Source organism: Pimephales promelas, chromosome 7 (assembly GCF_988280905.1).
Source record: "Pimephales promelas chromosome 7, fPimPro1.hap1.1, whole genome shotgun sequence".
In the NCBI taxonomy this organism is placed as follows: domain Eukaryota; kingdom Metazoa; phylum Chordata; class Actinopteri; order Cypriniformes; family Leuciscidae; genus Pimephales; species Pimephales promelas.
This window is the reverse complement of record NC_142775.1, coordinates 12,630,448-12,654,762: the sequence shown is the minus strand read 5'-3', so window position 1 is coordinate 12,654,762 and position 24,315 is coordinate 12,630,448. Positions and strand designations below refer to the sequence as shown.

Genomic DNA, 24,315 nt, shown 5'->3' with positions numbered 1-24,315 from the left:
TATAGAAAGGTTGAACCATGTTCTCAAGATAAAGGTATTAAATGTCAGGTCGGGATCAAAAAATATTATTACAATATTTACACTTTTTTGAAGCCAAATCTTTTAAAGTATGTGCTTATGAAAAACAAAACCTCCTAAGAAATATACACTGAAGGAAGTGTGCAAAGTCTCCTCTACAATGATGATATTCACACAAGTTTGAAATTCTTCTTTTCCAGCCTATTCATGTTTACAGGACTTTTTTTTTTTTTTTACTGTGAAATAGAGATCACATTCAGTGTATCAACCAAGTCATGATGATTCTACAGATTGTAAAAGTTCATCAAGTTAAACTGATTCCTTTAGGTTAGATTCTAATAGGAAAAAGACATAAACGTGCATACATTATATTGTAGGCTATATCACATATGTTTTTCAATTCTAAAGCTGATTAAACACCCAAGATTAGGATCCGCATGGCATGCTATTGTTAAAATTTGAGACTTGGCTTTGAAAGTTCAACACAACAACAGAACAAAAGACTGAAAAACACGTCATTCTGCCTCTTTTCTGTGAGAATAAGTCACAAAGCATTGTCTCCACCCACAAGTTGAGGTAAAATGATCAGTATAGCTTTGAGCAGGACAGATTAGCATCATATTCAACCCCCAGGAGAGAGATTGCAAAAAACTGTCATGTATAAACAAACAGAAAACCTACAGAAATTTAACTAATGTGGCTGATTTATAATGAATTACAGTCCAAGGCACTGATTATAGATTAAATCCTATTAAAGAAAACTCTTTTCACTGAAATGAAGCAAAAAACACTTGATCAAAAAATTTACTTTATGAAAACATTTATAGAAAGAGCACATATACAGTCATTTCAGAATGGTAATGGTAAACATACACTTAAAAATCCAAACAAAAGAAATGGACAAACCAAACCTGCCAATGAAAAACTGCTTTGATTTTTACGTACATGTGATTGAACAGCTCCATTTATCTTTCTTTATGAAAGCAAAAAGCACACTGTGGTGTTCAAATGAATAAGATCATGAGAAAGCTTGACTGAGCACAACTGTATAGTGTAAAAATACTGTATGTATTTTCTCCAAATAGCAGACAGGCACAATACTGACAGAAATATAGGTTGCACTTTACAATAAGGTTCATTATTTAACATTAGTTAATGTATTAACTAACGGTGAGCAATATATTTGTAACAGTATCTACTAATCTTTGTTAATGTTAGTTGATCAAAAATACAGCTGTTCATTGTTTGTTCATATTAGTTCACAGTCCATTATAACAAATACAACCTTGGATCTTAATAATGTATTAATAAATGTTCAAATTAATATTAACTAAGATTATAATAAATCCTGTAGAAGTATTCTTCGTTCTTAGTTCATGTTAAAGCTGCAGTACGCAGTTTTTCCTCTTTGTCGCCATCTCTGTTTGAAATCTTCAATTGTTATTCGCGGAATTATCAACTTTACATGGGTTGTGCCTCGGCACAGGACAGCACGGATGAACACATTGAGGAGAGTGTGTGTCTGTCTGTGGATACTGTCATTCAGAATCACAGATTATACTTTTTGGAAGTTTGACCAACAAAATAATTTTCACCCTAAATTGTCATCTAAACAAGTAACATCCACTTTTGTTCTGACAAACTAAGGGAAAAGAATTATTGCAGTAAATCACGCTGAATAAATCTAACAATCGCTTATCATATTACATCAAATCGTGCAAATTATACTTTGCTCTCAAATTGTAAATGTTAACAACATCCGCATTACGTGACTGCATTTAATGTGTATTACAAAACATTATTACAAGCTTACCGCTTTGAATCGAGATAAAGCAAGCAGAGTTTTGAACACCGGCTGGTTATGTACTAGCTCAAAAATATATTTTGGATCATTTTTAACCCAAAAAAGACTGGAGCTTTAAGTAAAAAGAAGTAGTTCACTTTTGAAAAAAACATTTGCTGATAATTTACTCACCCACATGTCATCCAAGATGTCCATGTCTTTCTTTCTTCAGTCGAAAAGAAATTAAGGTTTTTGATGAAAACATTCCAGCATTTTTCTCCATATAATGGACTTCAATGGGAACCAAACGGTTCAAGGTCCTAAAGACACTTTCAATATAAACTGCAAACTGTTCAAAGGGCTTTAAACGATTCCAGACGATGAATAAGGGTCTTATCAAGTTATCAAAGTTTAAGTTTTATAAGCTCAAATGGTCGCCTTGCTCTGTTCTGTGATGTTCTACTCTAGTGGCTCTCCTGTTCGAACTCGTTCATCACAATGAACGAATCTTTTTCTGAGTCATTTGGTTCATTCAACGAACGAAACGAATGAATTGACTTAGAAAAACATTTGTTCATTTTGATGAACGAGTTCGAACAGGAGAGTCACTAACGTGCATCACAGAACAGAGCAAGGCCAGCATTTGTGCTTATAAAACTTAAACTTTGTTAATTTTTTTTTAATTGAGTGATCATTTCGCTTGATAAGACCCTTATTCATCGTCTGGAATCGTTTAAAGCCCTTTGAACAGTTCGCAGTTTGTACTGAAAGTGTCTTTTTGACCTTGAACCGTTTGGTTCCCAGTAAAGTGCATTATATGGACAAAATGCTGGAAAGTTTTCATTAAAAACCTTAATTTCTTTTTGACTGAAGAAAGAAAGACATGGACTTTTGGATGACATGGGGGTGAGTAAATTATCAGCAAAAGTTTTTTCAAAAGTGAACTACTCCGTTACTAGTTAATGTTCACTAAGGAACCTTATTGTAAAGTGTTACCGAAATATCAAATAAACACTAATACTGTATGTTTATACATGTTATTTGTCAAAGGCAAAAAAATGTTGTGAGAAAAAAATAATTGGCAAGTATTAAATTACATAAAAAGCTAGACTTCAAATACTGGAGCAGCGGTGAAAAAAATCACGTTGAGCATTTTCAAACAGCAAGGTTTGCTCATAGTGTTATACACAGTTCATCTTGGATATCAACAACCCGTATAAAAGAACTGTGAGAACAGAGCAAGCAGCATTCACAAATCCCATATCTGACACAAGATATGAGATAAAAGCCATTTGATATATTTATCTCATGGCTCCCCTTTATCTAACAAAGGACTAACCCTACATTTTACACAATCGGAATCCATCCTTTAAAAGTGTGTATTTTCAACATTGTCAGCAAAAACATTTAAAAAAATATAGACAATACTTTTAAATCTGAGAAATCAGTCGCAGTCTGTGTGATCAGCATCATGTTTCAGTGGTTTCTGTGTTACTAATAGACAATTTTCCAGTGTGTCGGTTGTTCACATTCGTTCTCGTCGTCACCACAGAATCGGTTATAGGTGGTTTTAGGATCGAAACCTAGGATTTCTCTTTCCTCGTGTATTCTGAAAGAGAAGGTTGAAACCGATGTCCCGATGAAATACCTGACAAAAAAGACAACAGATGTGAGTGGGTGATACATTGTTGCATTTACAAAAGATATGTAGAGAGGCTGGTTGTCATATCAAACAATGAGCATTTTTTCCAGTAAAGTAAGTGCTTGTGGTGCAAGTCATACAGTAAGTCACGCTTTTGTTTTTTTAATGGAAAGAATCTTTTGAGTCACACCTAATTCAATGAAACAGGAATCTAATTTGCAATGACCCTTTATCCTAAATAAACTTTTTAAATTAAGCGGATATTAAAATATAAACTTGAAATAGTTTGCCAAGAGAAAAACAACACATTTTGTGATTCTATTACACTCAGTTCGAAACAAAATTGGGTAACACTTTATTTCGATAGTCCACTTTAGACATTCTACTAACAATAAGTAACTTTTCAACTACATGTCAACTAACTGTCATTAGAGTATTAGTAGTTTATCAGCTTAATATCTGCTAACACTTTATTTTGTTAGTCCCCCAACAGACATTCAACTGACTATAAGTAACTTGGTCACTACAAGTAAACTTATTCTCCTAACCCAAAGCCTAACACCTAACCATAACCTAACAGTCTACTATAATATACTAATACTCTAATGAGAGTTAGTTGACGTGTAGTTGAAAAGTTACTTATAATTAGTAGAACGTCTAAAGTGACTATCGAAATAAAGTGTAACCCAAAAGGGTAGGATTTTCTTTAATGCTGACACTCCATCAACTTAATCCTCTAGGGACAGATTTAAAATGAAGCTAGACAAAGAAAAATTATAATTAAATTAAGGAAAAAAGAATTAAAGACTACAAGAAACTAACTGGCTTGAAAAGCAACTAACTGGAGTAGATGGTCATTTAACACAATTGATAAAGCAGGTTTTGTACACCTATGGCATAAAAAAAATGCAATGTCATTCCATTAGTTGTTTGTTGCGACAGAAAAGAAATGCCAGCAGAGGGTGTGGTTGAATACCTTGCATGTGCACAGATCCACTGGTCTATGATGGCCACCCCTCCATCTTTCAGGAGCTCAAGGTCCTCCCAGGTGGGCTCGTAGCGAACCATCTCAGGAAGCATCCTTTTCAGTTTAGCAAGCTCTAAAAGAAGAAAAGGCCTGTCTTATGCTCACCAAGGCTGCATTTAATTAATTAAAAAATAAGTAAAAATGGTAGTATTGTGAAATTGATGACAATTTAAAATAACGTTGCATAATTGAAAAAAATACTTTAAAATGTAATCCTTCAGAAATCATTCTAATGTGCTAATTTGCTGCTTTAAGGACCATTTCTTTTTATTATCAATGTTGAAAACTTTTTTCTTATATCATTCTTTGATAAATGTAAAGTTCAAAAGCATTTATTTAAATTGTATTAAAATGTCGCTGTCAGATGGGTCTGACCCAAGAAAAATCCGTATCACTGTTTGACAGTCAGTACGCACTCAGAAAAAGTGCATCGAAACAGAACGGCAAAGAAATGTTTACCCGGCAAAGCTTTAAAGCACGAGCAAATAATGAACTTTTGTTATTGTGAATAAGTGCATTGTCCTGTGTGTGTAACTCTACCGCTCCATTAACATGTGATGTGAATGTACGTACGTCGAGTGTATTGGGACTGAGGCGCCCGAACTGCAGCTGATATAATGTGCGGTGTAGCACGATACGACCATATTTTAGTTTCCATTCTTATTGCGTTTCCACAACAGTGTTAGGGAGTAAATCTGAGCTGTAGGCTTGAATTCGTGAGGTTGAATGAGCCGGTTTGTCGATCTATCTGAATTTTGATCAATCAGGAGCTGATGAAATCCACAGAAGAAAGATGAAAATGGCCGTGAATTTGGACTATTGAAAGGGAAGCATACAACTTTATTATGATTTTATCATAATGATTAATAAATGCATGTACAATTATCAGTGAACTTGATAAACGTTGCAGATATGTTTTACTATGCACAAAATGCCTTTCAACTTGAGCTCAAAATTGCATGCTACATAAACGCGTCACCACTGCATCAGCACTGAAAACATGATTTTAAAAAAACTCAAATCAAAACTCGTGATACGAACCGAATTGTAGGTTTGGTCTATCGTTACAGCCCTAGTAAGATGAGAAAGCAGGAGTTTAGTCGTTTATATGGGTATCTGAACATCTTTGCCAAGCGAAAACCAGTACAGAAGTAATCAATAAATTATCGGGGAAGGTCATGCCTTTTTTCAAAATCATTTTGGAGGGTCATAGAAAAAAATATTGCTGGCGAGGGGAGGGTCAAGTCTTTTTTGACTACAGATCTCAAATCTCCTCCGGTGGCCCCTTAAATAAATAATGAACAGTCCCTAAACACTTTTTGCTATTCTGGTTTAAACTCTCTTCACATCCTGATAGTAATCAGTAATAGAAGTGGTTCCATATATATATACCATATATATATATAGTGGTATATACTGTATATATATATATATATATATAATACATATTATATTATATATAAATATATACTGTATATATATATATATATATATATATATATACACACTGTTAATATATACATATACACACTTTTTAATTTTTTTTTTTTACACATATCATCTGTGGAAGTCTCAGGACCAAAAAAAAAAAAAATTCTTTCAAAATGCAATGATACAATGTCTTCATTGCATCAGCATGTTCAGTAAGGCAATGCACCAAAAACGAACAGCAGCCTCGTTTTACAGTTCCTCCTGAACCAAAACAACAAGTTTATGCTGAGCTTACGTTCACGCCATGTCATAACCGTAATTACGCGATGGCAACCTGTGATGTTCCTCAGACTCGTATTTATGCATTTCTATATCAACACTATCAACGCCGAAATGAACCTGCAGCAGTCAGGTGGTACAAGTTAGAGCTCTTTAAAGGGACACTTCACCCATTTGCATTAAGCTTTGTATCTTTAGAAACCCAGTCATATTTTTGAATGTTCATGGTTTATTCCTTTATTTTCCCCTGAGATGGGAGAAATAAGGATTTGAAGTGTTTTACTTCCTGCTTATTATGACGTAAAAATCGTCATTTTGCGTCATAATAAGCTGGAAGTCACATTGAAAACTGTAGGGACTACAAACATTAGCTCATTATTATTCAAGAGTGTGGGACCCACTCACCCTACAGGCCTATTACAGATCAGTGGGTGGGACAGAAACTGAAATCAATATCCGCCATCTTGTTTTTGGAAGCTAAGCTAACAAGCGCTGTGGAGATAAGAAACTAAACATGATATAGAAGAAGAGGATTTTGAAATTCTGCAGCTCGAATCTGATGTTCGTGGCTATCTTTACGAGCCGCAGTATAGTTTAGAGCAGCTGAGGCTGATGGAGGAACAGGAGGCGGCTGCCTGTCGCGGTCGAGGAGCCCGGATTGACTCGAGCTGAGGCCGACTGCTGTGCATGTACTCTCGCTGCGTGCTATGGCCTACGGACACAGATAGAGTCCGTCTGCAGCAGAGAATTTCAACAATGGCAATTTCTCCTATACGAAATCTCTGAATCAGACAAGCACACGGATGTTTGTGTTGTGATGTGAACCATCCTAGTTGAACTGACTGAACAGTTCATTATCATGCAGTAATACACCATTTTTAGAAATAAATCCAAACGAGGAGTAATTCACTAATGAGTTTGCCAATGTAACGTTAACAGGGTTTGTTGTAGTGGGAAGACAGAAGGCGGGAATCGGCAAACATTTAAACATTTTTATAGTAAAATGAACAAATCCAATATGAAAGTATAAGCCAGCAGCACCTCATTGACGACTGATGTCCACACACAACATAAAATCAGGCCTGTTTCTCTCTCGATCTGCCGTTTATGCTCCCGCTCCTCTGTGAGACATATGAGACCAGTTGGTGCGTCTCTTGTCTTTCATTATCACTCACGCCACCAGCCTCGCGCCGTCCTCTCGCGCCGCTCTCACGTCCCTCATCCCTCTCGCCACAGCCAACTAACTACAAACCCGATTCCAAAAAAGTTGGGACACTGTACAAATTGTGAGTAAAAAAAGAATGGAATAATTTAGAAATCTCATAAACTTATATTTTATTCACAATAGAATATAAATGACATATCAAATGTTGAAAGTGAGACATTTTGAATTGCCATGCCAAATATTGGCTCCTTTTGGATTTCATGAGAGCTACAAATTCCAAAAAAGTTGGGACAGGTAGCAATAAGAGGCCAGAAAAGTTAAATGTACATATAAGGAACAGCTGGAGGACCAATTTGCAACTTATTAGGTCAATTGGCAACATGATTGGGTATAAAAAGAGCCTCTCAGAGTGGCAGTGTCTCTCAGAAGTCAAGATGGGCAGAGGACCACCAATTCCCCCAATGCTGAGGCAAAAAAATAGTGGAGCAATATCAGAAAGGAGTTTCTCAGAGAAAAATTGCAAAGAGTTTGAAGTTATCATCATCTACAGTGCATAATATCATCCAAAAGATTCAGAGAATCTGGAACAATCTCTGTGCATGAGGGTCAAGGCCGGAAACCCATACTGAATGCCCGTGATCTTCGGGCCCTTAGACGGCACTGCATCACACACAGGAATGCTACTGTAATGGAAATCACAACATGGGCTCAAGAATACTTCCAGAAAACATTGTCAGTGAACACAATCCACCGTGCCATTCAAAACTCTATAGGTCAAAAAAGAAGCCATATCTAAACGGGAACCAGAAGCGCAGGCGTTTTCTCTGGGCCAAGGCTCATTTAAAGTGGACTCTAACAAAGTGGAAAACTGTTCTGTGGTCAGACGAATCAAAATTTGAAGTTCTTTTTGGGAAAACTGGGACGCCATGTCATCCGGACTAAAGAGGACAAGGACAACCCAAGTTGTTATCAGCGCTCAGTTCAGAAGCCTGCATCTCTGATGGTATGGGGTTGCATGAGTGCGTGTGGCATGGGCAGCTTACACATCTGGAAAGGCACCATCAATGCTGAAAGGTATATCCAAGTTCTAGAACAACATATGCTCCCATCCAGACATCGTCTCTTTCAGGGAAGACCTTGTATTTTCCAACAAGACAATGCCAAACCACATACTGCATCAATTACAACATCATGGCTGCGTAGAAGAAGGATCCGGGTACTGAAATGTAGGGGTGCGCCAAAATATCGATATGGCGATATCTCGCGATATTTACCCCCGCGATCGATTCTCGATGTGCTCTTGCCAAGGATCGATCTTAAAAGCCGTTGTAAAATGCTCTATTATTAGTATCCATTACATTTTGCCTTGATGAGACCCTTCTCCAGAAGTAGATAGGGGGCGCGCGTTGCGAGTTTGGCTGTTTTGAGCGTAAAAAAAAGGCGCAGGCTACAATTGAAAATGGGGGAGTCAAGCGAGGTCAGCCGAAGCGAGAGCAGAAATTAAAAGACGCTCCAGCAACATTTAAATCCAAATTTGTGGACTCACTTTGGATTTTATAGCAGTGCGGACGGGGCAAAGATAGAAAAGGACTACGCAATATGTAAGAACTGCTTTGCAAAAGTCCGCTACACGGGAAACACGACGAACATGCACAGCCACCCGGAGCTCTATGAGAAAGCCAAGCATGGTGCTGGGTCAAAGTCGACACCCCCCGGCGTAAACACCTTTTTCCAGGCAAAGTTACCACCTTCTTCTGCGAGGGCAAATCAATCACAAATGGGATCGCTGTTTACATGTGTAAAGGGTTTGTTCTGAAAAATGTCTGTTTTTGGATGCACTTTAAGTTGGGTACAGTTTAGATGCACTTTATCCCTGATATTTTTATTTATTTTATTTTTTATTTAAAAGCAGTAGCCCAAAGGTTTATGTTTCTTGCACTTAATAGTGTCACTTTTCATATTTATGAAGGACAATCAGTATTGTTTACAGTTGCACTGAATCTGTCCTCAGCCTTACAACTATTTTGCACCCAAATGGTGTCACCAGTTGTCAAAGACTACTGATTGCAGCAATTTTACACTAAAATAGTGTCTGACTGTTTTGTTGCAACTGATAAGACACAAGTTGTATTTGTTATTGTGTTTTATCCAAAAAATAAATAAATGGAAATTCATTTTACTAATTAAAAAAATCTTTTTATTTCTTAAAACATGATATATTGTGAGTTATTACTGATAATATATCGATTATCGCAGTATCGCCATATCGTGATATTATCGGTATCGTGAACAATGTATCGCGTATTGTATCGTATCGGGAAGTAGCCAGTGATTCCCAGCCCTACTGAAATGGCCAGCCTGCAGTCCAGATCTTTCACCCATAGAAAACATTTGGCGCATCATAAAGAGGAAGATGCAACAAAGAAGACCTAAGACAGTTGAGCAGCTAGAAGCCTTTATTAGACAAGAATGGGACAACATTCCTATTCCTAAACTTGAGCAACTTGTCTCCTCAGTCCCCAGACGTTTGCAGACTGTTATTAAAAGAAGAGGGGATGCCACACAGTGGTAAAAATGGCCTTGTCACAACTTTTTTGAGTGTTGATGCCATGAAATTTAAAATCAACTTATGTTTCCCTTAAAATTATGCATTTTCTCAGTTTAAACATTTGATATGTCATCTATGTTGTATTCTAAATATAATATTGAAATTTGAAACTTCCACATCATTGCATTCTGTTTTTATTCACAATTTGTACAGTGTCCCAACTTTTATGGGATTCGGTTTGTAGAAATTTTGCGTGAAATGAATTTCAAGCTCTGGTGACAGCTAACGTTAGCCTTGTTGACGAAAGAATGATTTCTCTGATGTGCGCGCAGTTCCGGATTAGTGGGTGTGGCTTGCGAAGCTGTGCAATGTGGTGCATTGTGGGTGTTGTAGTTTTTCATACAAATGCACCCCTTTGTTATTTTTTCTTTTCTCGGTCAAGAGGGTACCAAATTCAAAAATTATTTTACATATCTACTACATATATGATCCACTTTCAATTAGGATTAATGTTGAAATGGGTGAAATGCTCCTTTAAGTTGTTTAAATTCATTATTATTGTAATGCTATGTTCTTTGAGACATGAGGTCATTTCACGTCGTCTCTCATCTCATGGCGCTTTGCTGAATCTGCTCTGTCTGTGTGCTTTCATGTGTTTTGGAGGAGACGTGGGTTTGGATAACGCTCTGAACGTATTGCTAGCCGCTCCGAAATTGTCAACCCTACCTTTAACTACTTTTATGGTACCTTTAACACTGTATTCTCTTCCGGTTCTGCGTTCGATGACGTAAGACACTGCTGACGTGTTCTCCGGTTGCTGGTAACAGAACCGGAAGACAATACAATGTTTAATAAAGTCATAGTTTTTGTTATTTTTGGACCAAAATGTATTTTCAATGCTTCAAAACATTCTAACTATTCATACTCATACTACAGAAAACTCTCGGACTAAATCTAAAATATCTAATAAACTGTGTTCCGAAGATGGGACGACATGAGGGTGAGTCATTAATGACATCATTTTTATTTTTGGGGTGAACTAACCCTTTAAATGCTTGGTACATTATTGATGTTTTACTATTTTCTTTTAAATCTGTACCTTCTTCATCTGCATCGGTGGCAACAAAGACTTGCTGAAGCTTGTGCTTCTTCATGAGGCTCTGGATCTTCTTTACAGCACCTTTAAGGCTAGGCACATCTTCTCTGTGACCCCAGATGAAGTCTTTCCTACGTAAGTGGACTCCCAGGTAAGGACCTCCCTTAGCACTGCCCAACCTGTTCTGAGCCAAAGAGTTTATAAAAGTTCATGAAACAAATATAACTGCAATCATAATGAAATGAGCGTGGGTGTGAAGCACATTGCAAACATTCTAAAAATGCATCGTCATGACATGTGAAATAAAGAGCTCAAATCCTTCATCTTGTTACATACAGCACCAGTTTGACTCAAGATACTCAGTATCTATCATGCAGACAGCATGTAAGTAAAACATACTTTCATTTGGGTCCAGTCCTCGTTGTATGGTGTCAGGTCTTGTTTATCTGTGGAGTTGAGATACTTGGCCCTAAACTCATCCCCTATGATACGCAAGTGTTTGGCAAACACCATGCTTCGCCGTGTCTGTTGAGCAATATAATCAAATGTTTCAAAAATCTTAATTACTACTATATTTTGGTTAAATTATATATTTGTTGATGGACTTACATCCCAGTAGTCCTTCCCAGCATAGTGATCATGAAGGACAGTCTCAGCTCTGTCCAGCATTACTGACCTGTGGTTGAATGAAAACAAAATAAACAACACCCCCATTTGCATTTAAAAGCTATATTATTGCAAACCAAATTAAAAAGTGACTTACGTGGCTGATAAGTTGTTTTGTAGGAAAGGGGCCAAGATAGAGGCATGTCCCTGAGCAGATAAACAGGTGACATTTAAGGCTCTGGTCTCCTCATAACCCCAAAACCAACCTCTGGAGAAAGAGAAACAATATTTCATTAAATAAAAATAGTTTGAACATGAAAATTCTGACATCATTTCTTTCTTCTGTGGAACACAAAAGAAGGACCAGTGTTGTTTATCTTGGACTTATCTTGTACAGACAAAACAGTTAAAAATATCTCTTTCACATTCAACAGAACAAAGAAAGTCATACACTGGAACGGGGCGAGTAAATGATGACACAACCTATCCCTTTTATTTCAGTTTGTTCCTCACACAAAGACATTGAATAGTACATAAGTTGTATGTACATTACAATTCAAAAGAATGAATGTCTTTAAATAATGAATACATTTATTTAGCAAAAATGCATTAAATGTGTCCAAATTGACAGCAAAGACTTTAATAAAGTTACAAAAGCTTTCTATTTTAAATAATTGCTGTTCTTATGAACTTTCTATTCATCAAAGAATCCTGAAAAACATTTTTTTATGGTGTCACGGCCCTGGTTGCACCAGAGAGAAAACTGGATCTTAGCGCAGAAGTCATTATTAACAAACTCAACCTAACAGAAATACTCAAGATTCTCAGAATACAACCACAAGGAACCGAACAACCAAAAACTAGGCAAGGGCACACATAACAACAGACTTAAATACACCACAAACAAGAGAGGGTAAATTAACTAGACACACCTTGGGCCTATACCATGATGGCAAACTCAAGGTTGCAGGATTCGCTTTGAGTTAACAAAAACAATCAAATTTCTCTGTCAACTCAGGCTTGGATCCAGAGTTTAGGAGTTTAGGTGTGACTGACATCAGTAGCGAAGAGCCAATCACATGCTGGGAAAGAGTGAAACTGCGATTCATTTCTCGCGAGAGAAGCGGCGCAATTCACTTATTAAATAGAAGTATTAAAATATTACAAATTTGAACAAATTTACACAGCAAGAAATAAATAGCTGTCTATGAAAGAGGAAAACTAAAAGAAACAACAGTGCAAGTAAAGTTAGTTTATACAGTTGATAAAGGTATAGAGAGAATTGAACATTTAAGCTCATCTGTAGTCATTTTATTGACTCTAAAGCGTATTTATTAGGGCTGTGCAAAAGTTAATTGCGATTAATCGCATCCAAAATAAAAGTCTGTTTTACATAATATATTTGAGTGTGCTGTATATAATTATTTTGTATATATAAATACCTATGCATGCATGTATATATTTAAGAATTATTTGCGCTTAAATTCTGTATATATATATATAAATACATAATCTATATTATATAAATATAAATATTTTATATAGGAATAACACATTTTCTTAAACGTATACATGCATGTGTGTGTATTTATATATACAAAATAATTATATACAGCACACACAAATATACTATGTAAACACAGACTTTTATTTTGGATGCGATTAATCGCAATTAACTTTTGCACAGCCCTAGTATTTATATATATATTATTAACTTAACTCTACAAAATTAAACATGTGTGATCAATTAGGGTATAATAATTACAGAAATAATATCTAAATCATACAACATATAAATCATGTCTTTAAAAATCACTTGTTAGGCAGTGACCTTTCCTTTAGAGAGGAAACAGGTGGGGTGACTATCACGTCAGACATGTGTCACTTTGCTCACAGCTGATTGGTCCAAGTTAATTTTGCAACCTCTCACCTGGAACATAACCTGCCCCAAACCAAGTCAGCTAGCAGTGGAGCGTGAGTTACTATGGCGATGAACACTTTCAAGGTGCCTAAAACCCAGGGTTGGCGCAAACTAAACAGAAACCCGGCTAGCCACCTAAACTGGCTTCAGGCGCCTGAATTCAACTGACTTAATCAGTAATTAAGGATACAAACAGCCAAGTGAGGAGGAAGACTGAACTAATGAACACATTAGAAGACTAACTAGGCAACACACACCTGAACAGAGCTAGAAAATATATACTCTAAACATGAACAAATAAACTCAAAACATGATACATGGTTTCCATTGGAAGGTGTGCAATAAAATCATTCAAGTCAGTTGAATCACTGTTTACAAATGCATTAAAAGATTTGAATGCGCTTCGCTTCGAGTCGGGCAGGTCTTTGACTCCACGTTGTGCATTAAAATGTGGTACCTGTAATAGTTCTGTTTGTCTTTTGAGTACATCAGTCTTTCAATGCATGGTCGTTCATCCACCTTTTCTTCCCATTTCCCATCTGTCCAGCCCTCTGCATAGCTCTGCAGCACAAGGATCTGGTCAATAAAGGGACCACCAGACTCTGAGATCAATCATAAAGATACAAAATGTGGAAATCATAATTGAGTATGTTTATAAATGCAATGTTTCTATTTAAATAAAATATGACTATCTAGACAGTGACGCAAGGCCGTCATCATGTGGAATTGCTAAATACTTTAAACCCTTGCGCTATGTTGAAAATCCTCTAACACCTTTAGTGCTCCAAGTCAAAAATGACTGAATTGCTTGTAAATTGCTTGTGCCCCGAGCTATATTATCACCAAATATTGCATTCCATCTTTTTGTCGACTTTTTTTTTTTTACAATTAGGAAATGATTGATCATAGGCCTTATTGATCAGAGCTTCAGCACCTTTGGGTGAAAAAAAAAACATTATTTAAAGGGATAGTTCACTTTGAAATTAATTTTTGGTATGTTTTAGCTTTGTTTCCACAGTATTTTCAATTTTGATATATTTAGGTCAAACCGTTCTTGTCTGTCAGTCATATAATGGAGGTCTATGGTCACCACCTCAAAGAGCATGCACAGAGAAGTCCAAATTAAACATGATTTAATGACTCGTAAATGTGAGTACACATTGATGGCCCATGACAGTATTTATATCGTTTTTACCTCTTGTTACCACAGCCACGTCCAAGTGATCTGAAGGGACGGGCTCTTCGGTCTGCGCAAGCATCGGAAAGCGGCGGAAGTGAACTCTTGCACGTTTGCGGAAAAAAAAAATCAACGTTGTCTGTTGATATGTCGAAATCGTTTTCCATTGCAATTTCCTGTATATCTAAATATGTTTAGATCATCACAGTGAAGGGTAACACTTCTGAAATCTGTGTAAACAATGAGTGACGTACACGCGTGAGAGATCACTTCCGGCGCCGTCAGAAGCGCCCTCGCCCTCAGAGTACTGGGACGTGACTGTGATTACAAGAGGTAAAAACGATATAAATACTGTTCGTTTTCTTACACAAACCGCTCGTTTCGTGTCTTAGGCCATCAATGTGTACTTACATTTACGAGTCATTAAACCATGTTTAATTTGAATTTTTCTGTGCATGCTCTTTGAGGTGGCGACCATAGACCTGCATTATATGACTGACAGACATGAACGGTTTGACCTAAAAATATCAAAATTGAAACTACTGTGGAAACAAAGACTCCTACATATTGGATGCCCTTGAGGTAAGCTAAAACATATCAAAAAATAATTTCAAAGTGAACTATCCCTTTAAGAATAATTGTGTCAATATTAAACAAAATATGGAACAAATGTGCACTGTTTGTGCTTCACCCTAATGTGCTTTAATGTTTAACCAGGAAATGTGTTTTAATGTGCTTTTATTTTGTGCAAAATGAAGTCACACTTGTAGTGATCATGGTCAAAAATGATCTGCCTACAAAACAATTGTTTATAAATCTCTTGCTATGCTATATTGTAACCAAATATTGGATTAAATATTTTTGTCAACTTGTTTTCTTTCAATAAGGACAGGTTTTGTTTTCATTTTAAAAGATATAGGACTCATTGATCTGAGGATACATTTCATGTCTGTGAAAACACAAGCCTTTATTACTCAAAATAGTTTCTGTGAACAGGTCTGAGGCCTTTATCTGTAAGACTTTGAACAAACAAATGGTAAACAAAAACAGCACAGCTCACCAGCAATGAATTCCTCATACTCGATGACTGGTATCTTAGCCTGCAGGCTGGTCACACTGAAGAATTCTCCCCAGGGGATGCGAACCTGATGTATATCAGGGCTCTGCCAGTGATATAGACGACCCCATGGAGGCAACACTAGCACCCAGTCACCCTCTTTCCTCAATGTCTTCAGCAAAGAGGCCATACGAATGTACACATCCCGGCGAAGATTGAAACCCTCAGGTGGATTCACATCATACAGGAGGTATCTGAGTATTACATAAAAACAGGTTCATTCCTACAGTTTAGTACAGTTTCACGCTCCCAACTTAGGCTATGTGTCTTAATGTGTTGGTTAAAATGTTCACTTATTTTTCTATTATTTCTAAAGTTTAATTAATCAAACTTTCAACACTTTGGTTTGGGTATTTACAATTAAAAACAATTTTTAATCAATTTTAGTGTGAAATAATCGATGTGATTTTTCTTTTTGTTACACTCTCCAATTAAAATGTTTCAAACAAGACGTTTTATTGTACAATTGTTTTGTTTTTTTCCCCAACTTCTATCTTTCTATGATTTCTCAGACTGGTCTCACAAAAAAAAGTTAATAAAATTGATTGAATTTAACCTACAACAAATTAGTTTGAGCATTTTTGAGGAATTAATTTTTCCATTCAATTTGGTTTAAAATATCCTATGTGATATTTCAATGTTGTCTCTCTTCAAATTAAAATGTTTTAAACAAAACATGTTTTTATTATTGAATGTTCATATGTTACCCTACTTCTATATTACTGAAAGTGAAAATCAGCTATCACAAATAAGTTAATAAAATTGAATGAACTGAACTTTAAATAAATTATTTTTAGCATTTTGAGCTATTTAATTTTTCATTAAATTTGGGGTGAAATATTCCAGGTGCTTAAAAATATAAATGAATATTCCATGTGCTTAAAAATATAAAATAATGTTGTCCTTTCAAACATGACAAAAATTATCAAAACGTTTCAAACAAAACATGTTTTTTATTGTAAAATTATTTATGTGTAAAATTCAAATATATTTTTTATATATATTTTAATGCATTTATAAAATGCTTTAATTTAACAAAAATGTATATTTCGGTTTATCGCAGTATTGTTTGTTTTCATAGTAATAATAGACATTTTATTAATATAATGATAATATGTAATAATAATGGTGATATCCAGTATAATATTATTTAATATGAAAACATTTCTGGTTTAGTGTCAATAAAGAGGTTCTTGATGATAGAGGTAAACGAGACAAAAAGAAGAAGTGGTTTGCTTCTTATAACCTCATAAACATCCTTGATTTTAAAATAATGGAGTTCAAAGGGTATTACAACACATGAACAAACCAACACATGTGAATTTAACAGGTCTGGGCAGTAATGTAAGCAGGAAGGAACCAGTATAACGAGTCCTACCGAACATCCCGCGAAGGGGCAGCCACCGGAGACAGCATTGAGTTTCCGGCACGAAATGCATCGTCGTCTGAGGCCGAAGTTAATTTATAGGATAGAATAGAGAGGATGAATAATACTGAATAATATCGTAAAATATGATGGAAGAGGAGAGGCACAGCTGTTCCCCTCCTGTTCGCCATGTCTCTCACAGCCACGTATTTCCGGCGTCGGTACAGTTACCTAGCAACTCAGGCTGCTCTGGTGTGTTGGTAAAAATAAACCCAGCGAGTCGCGTTTCGAATCAGTGAATCGTTTTTGGAACGATTGGTTCAATTGATTCAAAGTTTCGAAAAGCTTCGTTTCTCCCATCACTTACTTAGGCACCTTCTGTACAGAACCTGTTTATGTTGGTGTTTATTCTTTTTTTTTTTTGTTATAAAAACCTAAATAAAAAAATATAAAAATTGAAGTCTCGGCTGAAACTGTAGTTGGCAGTGTCGAAACTTTTGCTTTGACACATCGCGAGATTTCTTCGATGGTGTCGCGCCACCATGACATCATGAAGGAGGGCCAATGAACAGTGTCGCCAGGGTGAAAGCTCTCTGTGTACATTGATCCAGAACATCAGCTGAACTGTCTGAGTTTTAGCCATGTCATTAATAATTTTAACATCAGCGCATAGGTGAGTGTTCTTGAAGTGTCACATGTTTGATGCTATTTGTTTCGCTTATAGACTCCAGAGGTAAAATATTGCATGCAATTGAATGTAAGTTACAGGACATCTTCTGCAGACAGTGCTGCAACACTATACTCTTTCCCAAAAAGTTTTGACATCGACTATTATGTATATAATATCTAAGTGTGTGTGTGTGTGTGTGTGTGTGTGTGTGTCTGTGTCTACACATAAACATAACCAAGGTTTCAGTTTCAAAATAGTTGGTTGCCTTTATTTTAAAAGATTCATTTTTAACAATATGTATAACAATTTAATCAATGTTACAAAAACAGTAACAAAAATATTAATTTTATCCCATACAGACTACGATCAATCTTTAGATTGCAGAGAATACAAGGACACGTGGTAAGTTTAATGTCTACGGAGGGATGACGAGTATTCATGTTAAATATTAATATACAGTATGTGTATTATTCAGCTAGTCAAGAGTATGGACACACAATGAAATTTATGCTGCTTTTTTATTGATTTTGATTTAGAAATATAAATTGTGCATTGTGTTGCATGAGCTGGTCTATGTGTGCAACCCTTGACTGGTAATGTACATGTTATTGTTTATTCTGGGAACTTCTTTCTTTAAGTATTGTTTTATTACTGTATGTCTCTTTACAGATGTCCAGTCAAGCTGGGACCGAAGTTCTGTTTGAGAAAGTAGGGAATGCTGGTGTCATCACACTAAACAGACCCAAAGCTCTCAACGCTCTGAACCTCACCATGATCAGACACATCTACCCTCAGCTCAAGGTTCGGGGAGACTGGAAACCTTTATTATTGTTACTCACCTGCTCTAACTCTATATGATCATCTCTGATTGTTGACCTGATTTGATCATTGTGTGTTTTGTAGAAATGGGACAAAGACTCCGAAACTGATATTGTGATCATTAAAGGAGCAGGGGAGAAAGCATTCTGTGCTGGTGGGGATATCAGAGGTAATTATCTAAGCTAAACATGCATTTTGTTTTCTCATTCACTCTTTTATGGATCCGTGCATAGATAATGCAGTAATGCCATTCACACTGAAATGCTAAAATGACTTTCCCAGCTGTCACCGAGGCTGGAAAAGCAGGCGATTCCCTTGCTCAAGACTTTTTCCGTGAGGAATACATTCTGAACAACACTATTGGTATGTTTTCACACTTTTGTTGCCAGTTTTTTTGGTTTGATGAACAGATTTATCTATTGATTATTTATTTGACCTTTTTTAGGCACGTATCAGAAACCTTATGTGGCCCTAATTGATGGAATTACAATGGGAGGAGTAAGTATTTATCTAAAGTTGTCAGCTTGCTGCACAAGCACACCAGCAGATGGTGCTGTCTGTTCTGAGTTAGCAGAATATAAAGGAGTCCAAAGGCGATGTGGGCCAGCTTGTCTTTGTGTTTACAGAATACAATAAAAAGATTGAATGACAAAGTGTCCTGCTTTCTATAAACAATACATATAGCTGTGCCACACTTGTCACAGTGTCACTGTGAATTTGGGCAAACCAGTTGGCCACTGGTTCCTTGCAAAGTCTAGAGCCGCATACCAGCTTACTACTCCTATTTCTGCCATTGAAACATATGGCAAGTAGTAAGAGTAGTATGCAGTTCCCAATTCAGCATCATTGTTCTCATTTGTAAACAAATGCATGAAAGATATTAATTATCACAAGGATGCATAATTTTATGTGTTATTATATGACTATTATATGTGTTTTTAGTGCAATTTTTAATATCTCGCAGTCATGTTTGATTATATGAGCTGCAGGAAAGCTGTGACGCACTACGAGTCATAAACCCCTCTTTTAATCCTCTTAATTTCTATCCTGCACTGTGTATTTTATCCAGTAGGTTTCAGCAATGAGCTGCTTTTGCAAACAATCTTTGGGTTTCTATTGGTAGGCTAGCCTTTTGATTTAGTCTTGGATTGAGTAACACTTAAAGGGATACTCCACTTTTTTTGGAAATAGGCTCATTTTGCAATGAGAGGTGCTTAGAATTTATTCTAATGAATCATCTGCTGTAGGTGCTGTGTGTAATATTTTGACTGTACTAAAGCATAAAAAATACCATATGTTTGCAGATATTTAGGAACCATGCTAAGGTTACACACTTGTTTCTCTGAAAATCAATGCTACATTCAGTTATGCTGCGTTCATGCTGTCCTAATTACTGTGGTCATCTGATTCCGCCTACTTTCCAATTCACTTAGTAGTATTTCAACATCCATGGAAGCCAGAAAATGAACTAGGTCAGAGATCGCAGATTCTACCCTACCTAAAAAGCCTCGGGTTGTCGAATGAATTTCTGTGTCTTGCCAGAAATTGGCATTCCCAGCTGAATCATCCATCCATCCATTTTTCAAACCGCTTCTCCAATGTGGGTACAGCGTAATAACATAGAGCTATAAATTACTTTTTTTATTATTATTAAATATTTTAAGTATTAAGGTTTATACATGCTAGTTTCCATGACAATATGTCTTTTCATTGGAGCTCAGTTTGCTAAGTTTCAAATGATTATTAAACAGCAAGCACAAAAATATGCACAAGCGGCAGCTTAATTTTTTTACTTGTCTGAATTCATTCACTCCTTCAAGTGGCCTATATTAGTGGGGATAGTGAATAGGGGCAGATTCGAACACAGCCCAGTATTGTGAATTTGGACTGCAATACCCATTTCAACCACTAGCTGTCAAAATTAAACTAAGCGATGTCGGGTGACGTGACTTTTTGTTGACGTTTAAAGTATTTTCAAACAAAACGGAGGCTAGATAGACCCTTCCTCCTCCTCATCTGCACTGACCCCCCCAAACCCCACCCCCAGTGCCTTCTTGTCAGTTATTGGCTGGAACAGTTTGTTATGTTTCGTGGACGGGTTGCCGCAGTTTGTTTTTGTTGCCATTTGTGGAGCCTGGGTTGTCTGCATAGACCGCGTTTTTTTTTACATTGTGTTTAGGGGACAGGCAGCTAGCGGATAGTGAGATGTTTGCTTTATGTGGCAAAAAATGTTTGGGCCTAAAAACGTGTGACATCATCGCTTAGAGCGGCATTAAGTAGGTGTGTTGTTCATTTGTATTGCAGAATACTTTCATTACACCATGAATGTATTCATATGTACTAACATTTTAGTTCTTAACTGTAAATATATTTTTACACTTTTACCAGCATAACTGCGCATTTTACTGTCGTCATAGATTCATGGGGTTCTGGCGGTAGGAAAGCAATGTCACGGGGTGAATCTGTGACCTCCTGGTGTTTGATTGATCAGGGATTCTGTTCAAGGTCAAGGTACGGTGGGTCGACCTCAGTGCTGTACATTTTTTGGTTGTTTGATGCAGAGCTGTGTGTTGTGTGGGAATAGAATGACCATGCAAGTTCATGGAGTCCATGATGACCTCTGATGTCTGTAAGGTTTAAAATGGATTTTTCCATTTACTTTTATTTTTGAGAAAAATAAATGGGTTGTGGATGCAGAATTACAAATAATATCATAATAGTACATAATAGATTTTTTTCCATTACACTTTTTTATTCCTCTCCATCATTAAAGTATGAAAGCCCTGAACAAACCACAAAGGGATAGTTCACTCAAAAATGAAAAATGAGTATGCTATGTCAATTTTTCTGTGGGGAAAATTGTAATAATTTAAGCAGCAAATGACTTATAATTTTTAACCATTCAAAAACCTCTTTTATGTCTTTGTTTTGCCTTGTAGATCATAACAGGCATGGTAACTACGAGCTGTAGTTTTTTATAATTTTGTTATTTTTGGGTAATCTTTTTCTTTTATTTTCAAACTCATTATGTTTAATATTTGTTTGCTAACTATCTATTTGGGTTGATAGTATTTTCAACATTTAAAATCTAGCCACTAACAAACATGTTTTATATATATTTATATATATAAATTATTTATTTATTTTTTTACTTTTTGGTTAATAGATTATCTTACACGATTATTGGTGGGTGATATTAGGGTGATTATTATCTTTTTTCGTGATATGAATAAATTTAAATATCAATGATATTTCACAATTATCGATACATGATAATTATTAATTACAGCAAAAACTACGTAATACAAAAAACATTTCTTACCTGTTAAAGCATGACATTGCTCTTTTAAGTTAACAGGAGCTTTTTTTCCCCACCACTGGCGTTTTTAGATTCAGTGGTTTGCCAAGTACCTGATGTAGCTGTTTGCCTTTTTTGGGATATCTGTGATGAAGCGTTCCAGAGCTCTTTCATGTTAGAAAAATACCAGATTAAAGATGGTCTTTAAACATTTTTGGCAACATGTTTGTGCCATATTTGTCTACTAAATAGGGGGTAATGCTGTTTTTGATAGATACTATTTTCCATCCTGGAGTTGATTTTTATATTTAGATATATTTAGCTGCCTACATTGTCTGCAAGTTTTCTGTCAGATTTCAGCCAAACATTTTGGAGAATGGATGAGAGTTTCCACCGCTTATAGGTAATTGATTTGATGCCTCCAGCTAGACGTTTCCCATTTGACTCAGAATACTTGCCAAACGATTCAGAGAGCTTATTCCCCCTGCTTCTTCTGCTCTGACTCTGCGATAGTTTGAGATAGTTGTTCTCACTTAATCGTAATCAACCTAATGAGTTTTCATGTACGGGACACATGTGCTGCTCCGAGTCTGATAACAACATGCTTCTCAAATCCCTCATTAATATTGTCTTTTAATGAGCAGCCCGTTGAGAATGTAGTCCCCAGGTGGTTTCGTAATAACTGATTTTATGATGTGTATTTTGTTAAACTAGATGAGTCCATGTCAGTCATGTGCTGTAATGATGATGACACATCAGCTTAAGGCACTGAAGTGATGAAGACGATGCTGTCTCATTTGTAGATCTTCTTTATGACAGAATCGGGTCGAGTTTTGCAGTGACACTTTTGGCTAGGTTATTTTGTATAATGGCAAATTTAAAATTTTTGTGTCTTGACATTCCTTAATATTTTCTTCAAAAGCTGTTTCTAACTTTTTTGAGGCAAAGACTTTACAAAGATGCTGAATTTGGTTACTCACGTAACCTCAGTTCCCCGAGTTAAAGAATGAAGTATTGCGTAGCTATACTTAGTGGGAAAACTAATTTTCCTCGATTTACTGAAACCTATATGTAAAACACATTTGCAGCAGCACAGCCTATGAGGCTGTGCTGCAGTAACTGCACATCCAATGGCGCGGGCGCCTCTGATATGCAACCAATGAGACCACTCTATGTCATTACACGTCAGAGCCCATCAAGGGGGCTAGGCCTGTATTAGTCCCCGAATTTGCCATTATAGCAGGTTTATATGACTGAAGCAACAACTATCCAGAAACAGTGCGGCCGGCTACGCAATACTTCGTTCCCTAATTCTGGGAACTGAGTTTACATGAGTTACCAAGTAGTTCCCTTTCAAACAGTCACTTCGTATTGCGTAGCTATATGCAGTGGGAACACTATGTAAAACGCTGCACCGAGTAACTGGTTGCCACTGCAACTCAGGATCCCTGAGCATACAGAACAAGCCATAATGCACATAATTATGTATATACCAGACCATACACCGACAGGTCTAAGAGAATACATCACAACATATCATACCCATAAACCCTCGCACACAGGCACAGAGTCGACGGGGCCCTAGCTTCAGATATAGTGTTCAACACCTGCATAGGAAGGTCCCCGGATAATCGTTTAAGGGCCACACATGAAGGGCCCATAAGTTGGGCCGCGGATGCCACAACGTTCCCTTCGCCTGTGTGAGGAGGTCTTTCCACATCGGGACAGGCCATGGAGCTGTGTCGGATAACTGAACCACCTCCGGAAACCACGGCCTGGATTTCCTAAGAGGAGCCACCAGAAGGACTGGGCACTTGCACTCTCTGACTCGTTTGATGACTTGTGGAATTATCGAGACGGGGGGAAAAGCATACTGGGGGCAGTTGGGCCAGATGTGGGCCAACGCATCCCTGTCCTTTGAGAAGAACATTTTGCAGTGGGTGTTGTTTTTCAAGGCGAACAGGACGATTTCGGCCCTGCCAAACACCTCCCATATGAGACTGACCGTCTGTGAGTTCAGGGACCACTCGCCGAGGGGAGTGTTGCCCTGTGAGAGCACATCTGCGCCCAAATTCTGGACGCCCGGGATATGCGCAGCCCTCAAAGAGCTCAAATTCGTCTGTGCCCATAAGAGATCTCTCGCCATAGCATGCAGGTAGACTGACCTAATGTCCCCTTGGCAATTTATGTAAGCCACAACATAACATGTTGTCCGTGCGGACTAAGACGTGATGACCCCTGAGGTTCGACAGAAATGTCTTCAGGGCCAAACCAACTGCTTTCATTTCCAGACAGTTGCTGTGTAAGCTCTGCTCCGTGCTCAACCAGAGGCCGGATGCAGGCGCGCCCTCG

The 24,315-nt window shown here is 37.0% G+C and overlaps 2 protein-coding genes across 4 annotated transcripts in view; one reads left to right on the top strand and one right to left on the bottom strand.

Annotated features, from left to right (window-relative positions):
• Positions 1-794: 794 nt before the first annotated feature.
• On the bottom strand, positions 795-17,605 carry pofut2 (protein O-fucosyltransferase 2). Of its 2 annotated transcripts, XM_039669166.2 has the most exons (9): positions 17,189-17,590; positions 15,754-16,004; positions 13,974-14,118; positions 11,753-11,863; positions 11,599-11,665; positions 11,389-11,514; positions 10,993-11,173; positions 4,420-4,543; positions 795-3,449 (listed from the first exon to the last, which is right to left on the bottom strand). In XM_039669166.2, the coding sequence occupies exons 1-9, from the start codon at positions 17,365-17,367 to the stop codon at positions 3,296-3,298; spliced, it is 1,338 nt and encodes a 445-aa protein (XP_039525100.2). In that variant the 5' UTR covers positions 17,368-17,590; the 3' UTR covers positions 795-3,295. The 2 variants fall into 2 exon arrangements, with proteins under 2 accessions (XP_039525100.2, XP_088989203.1); XM_089133077.1 differs by lacking the exons at positions 795-3,449; positions 4,420-4,543 and adding an exon at positions 6,020-7,455 and having other exon boundaries at positions 17,189-17,605.
• A 97-nt stretch (positions 17,606-17,702) lies between these two features.
• hibch (3-hydroxyisobutyryl-CoA hydrolase) overlaps positions 17,703-24,315 on the top strand; it is a 35,911-nt gene continuing 29,298 nt past the window's right edge. Inside the window, exons 1-6 of one of the 2 annotated variants that reach the window (XM_039669887.2) lie at positions 17,703-17,849; positions 18,206-18,248; positions 18,516-18,647; positions 18,750-18,834; positions 18,948-19,028; positions 19,111-19,163. In XM_039669887.2, the coding sequence (XP_039525821.2) occupies positions 17,818-17,849; positions 18,206-18,248; positions 18,516-18,647; positions 18,750-18,834; positions 18,948-19,028; positions 19,111-19,163 (426 nt within the window). In that variant the 5' untranslated portion in view covers positions 17,703-17,817. The remainder of the gene's footprint in view (positions 17,850-18,205; positions 18,249-18,515; positions 18,648-18,749; positions 18,835-18,947; positions 19,029-19,110; positions 19,164-24,315) is intronic. The other variant, XM_089133078.1, reaches the window with a different exon arrangement.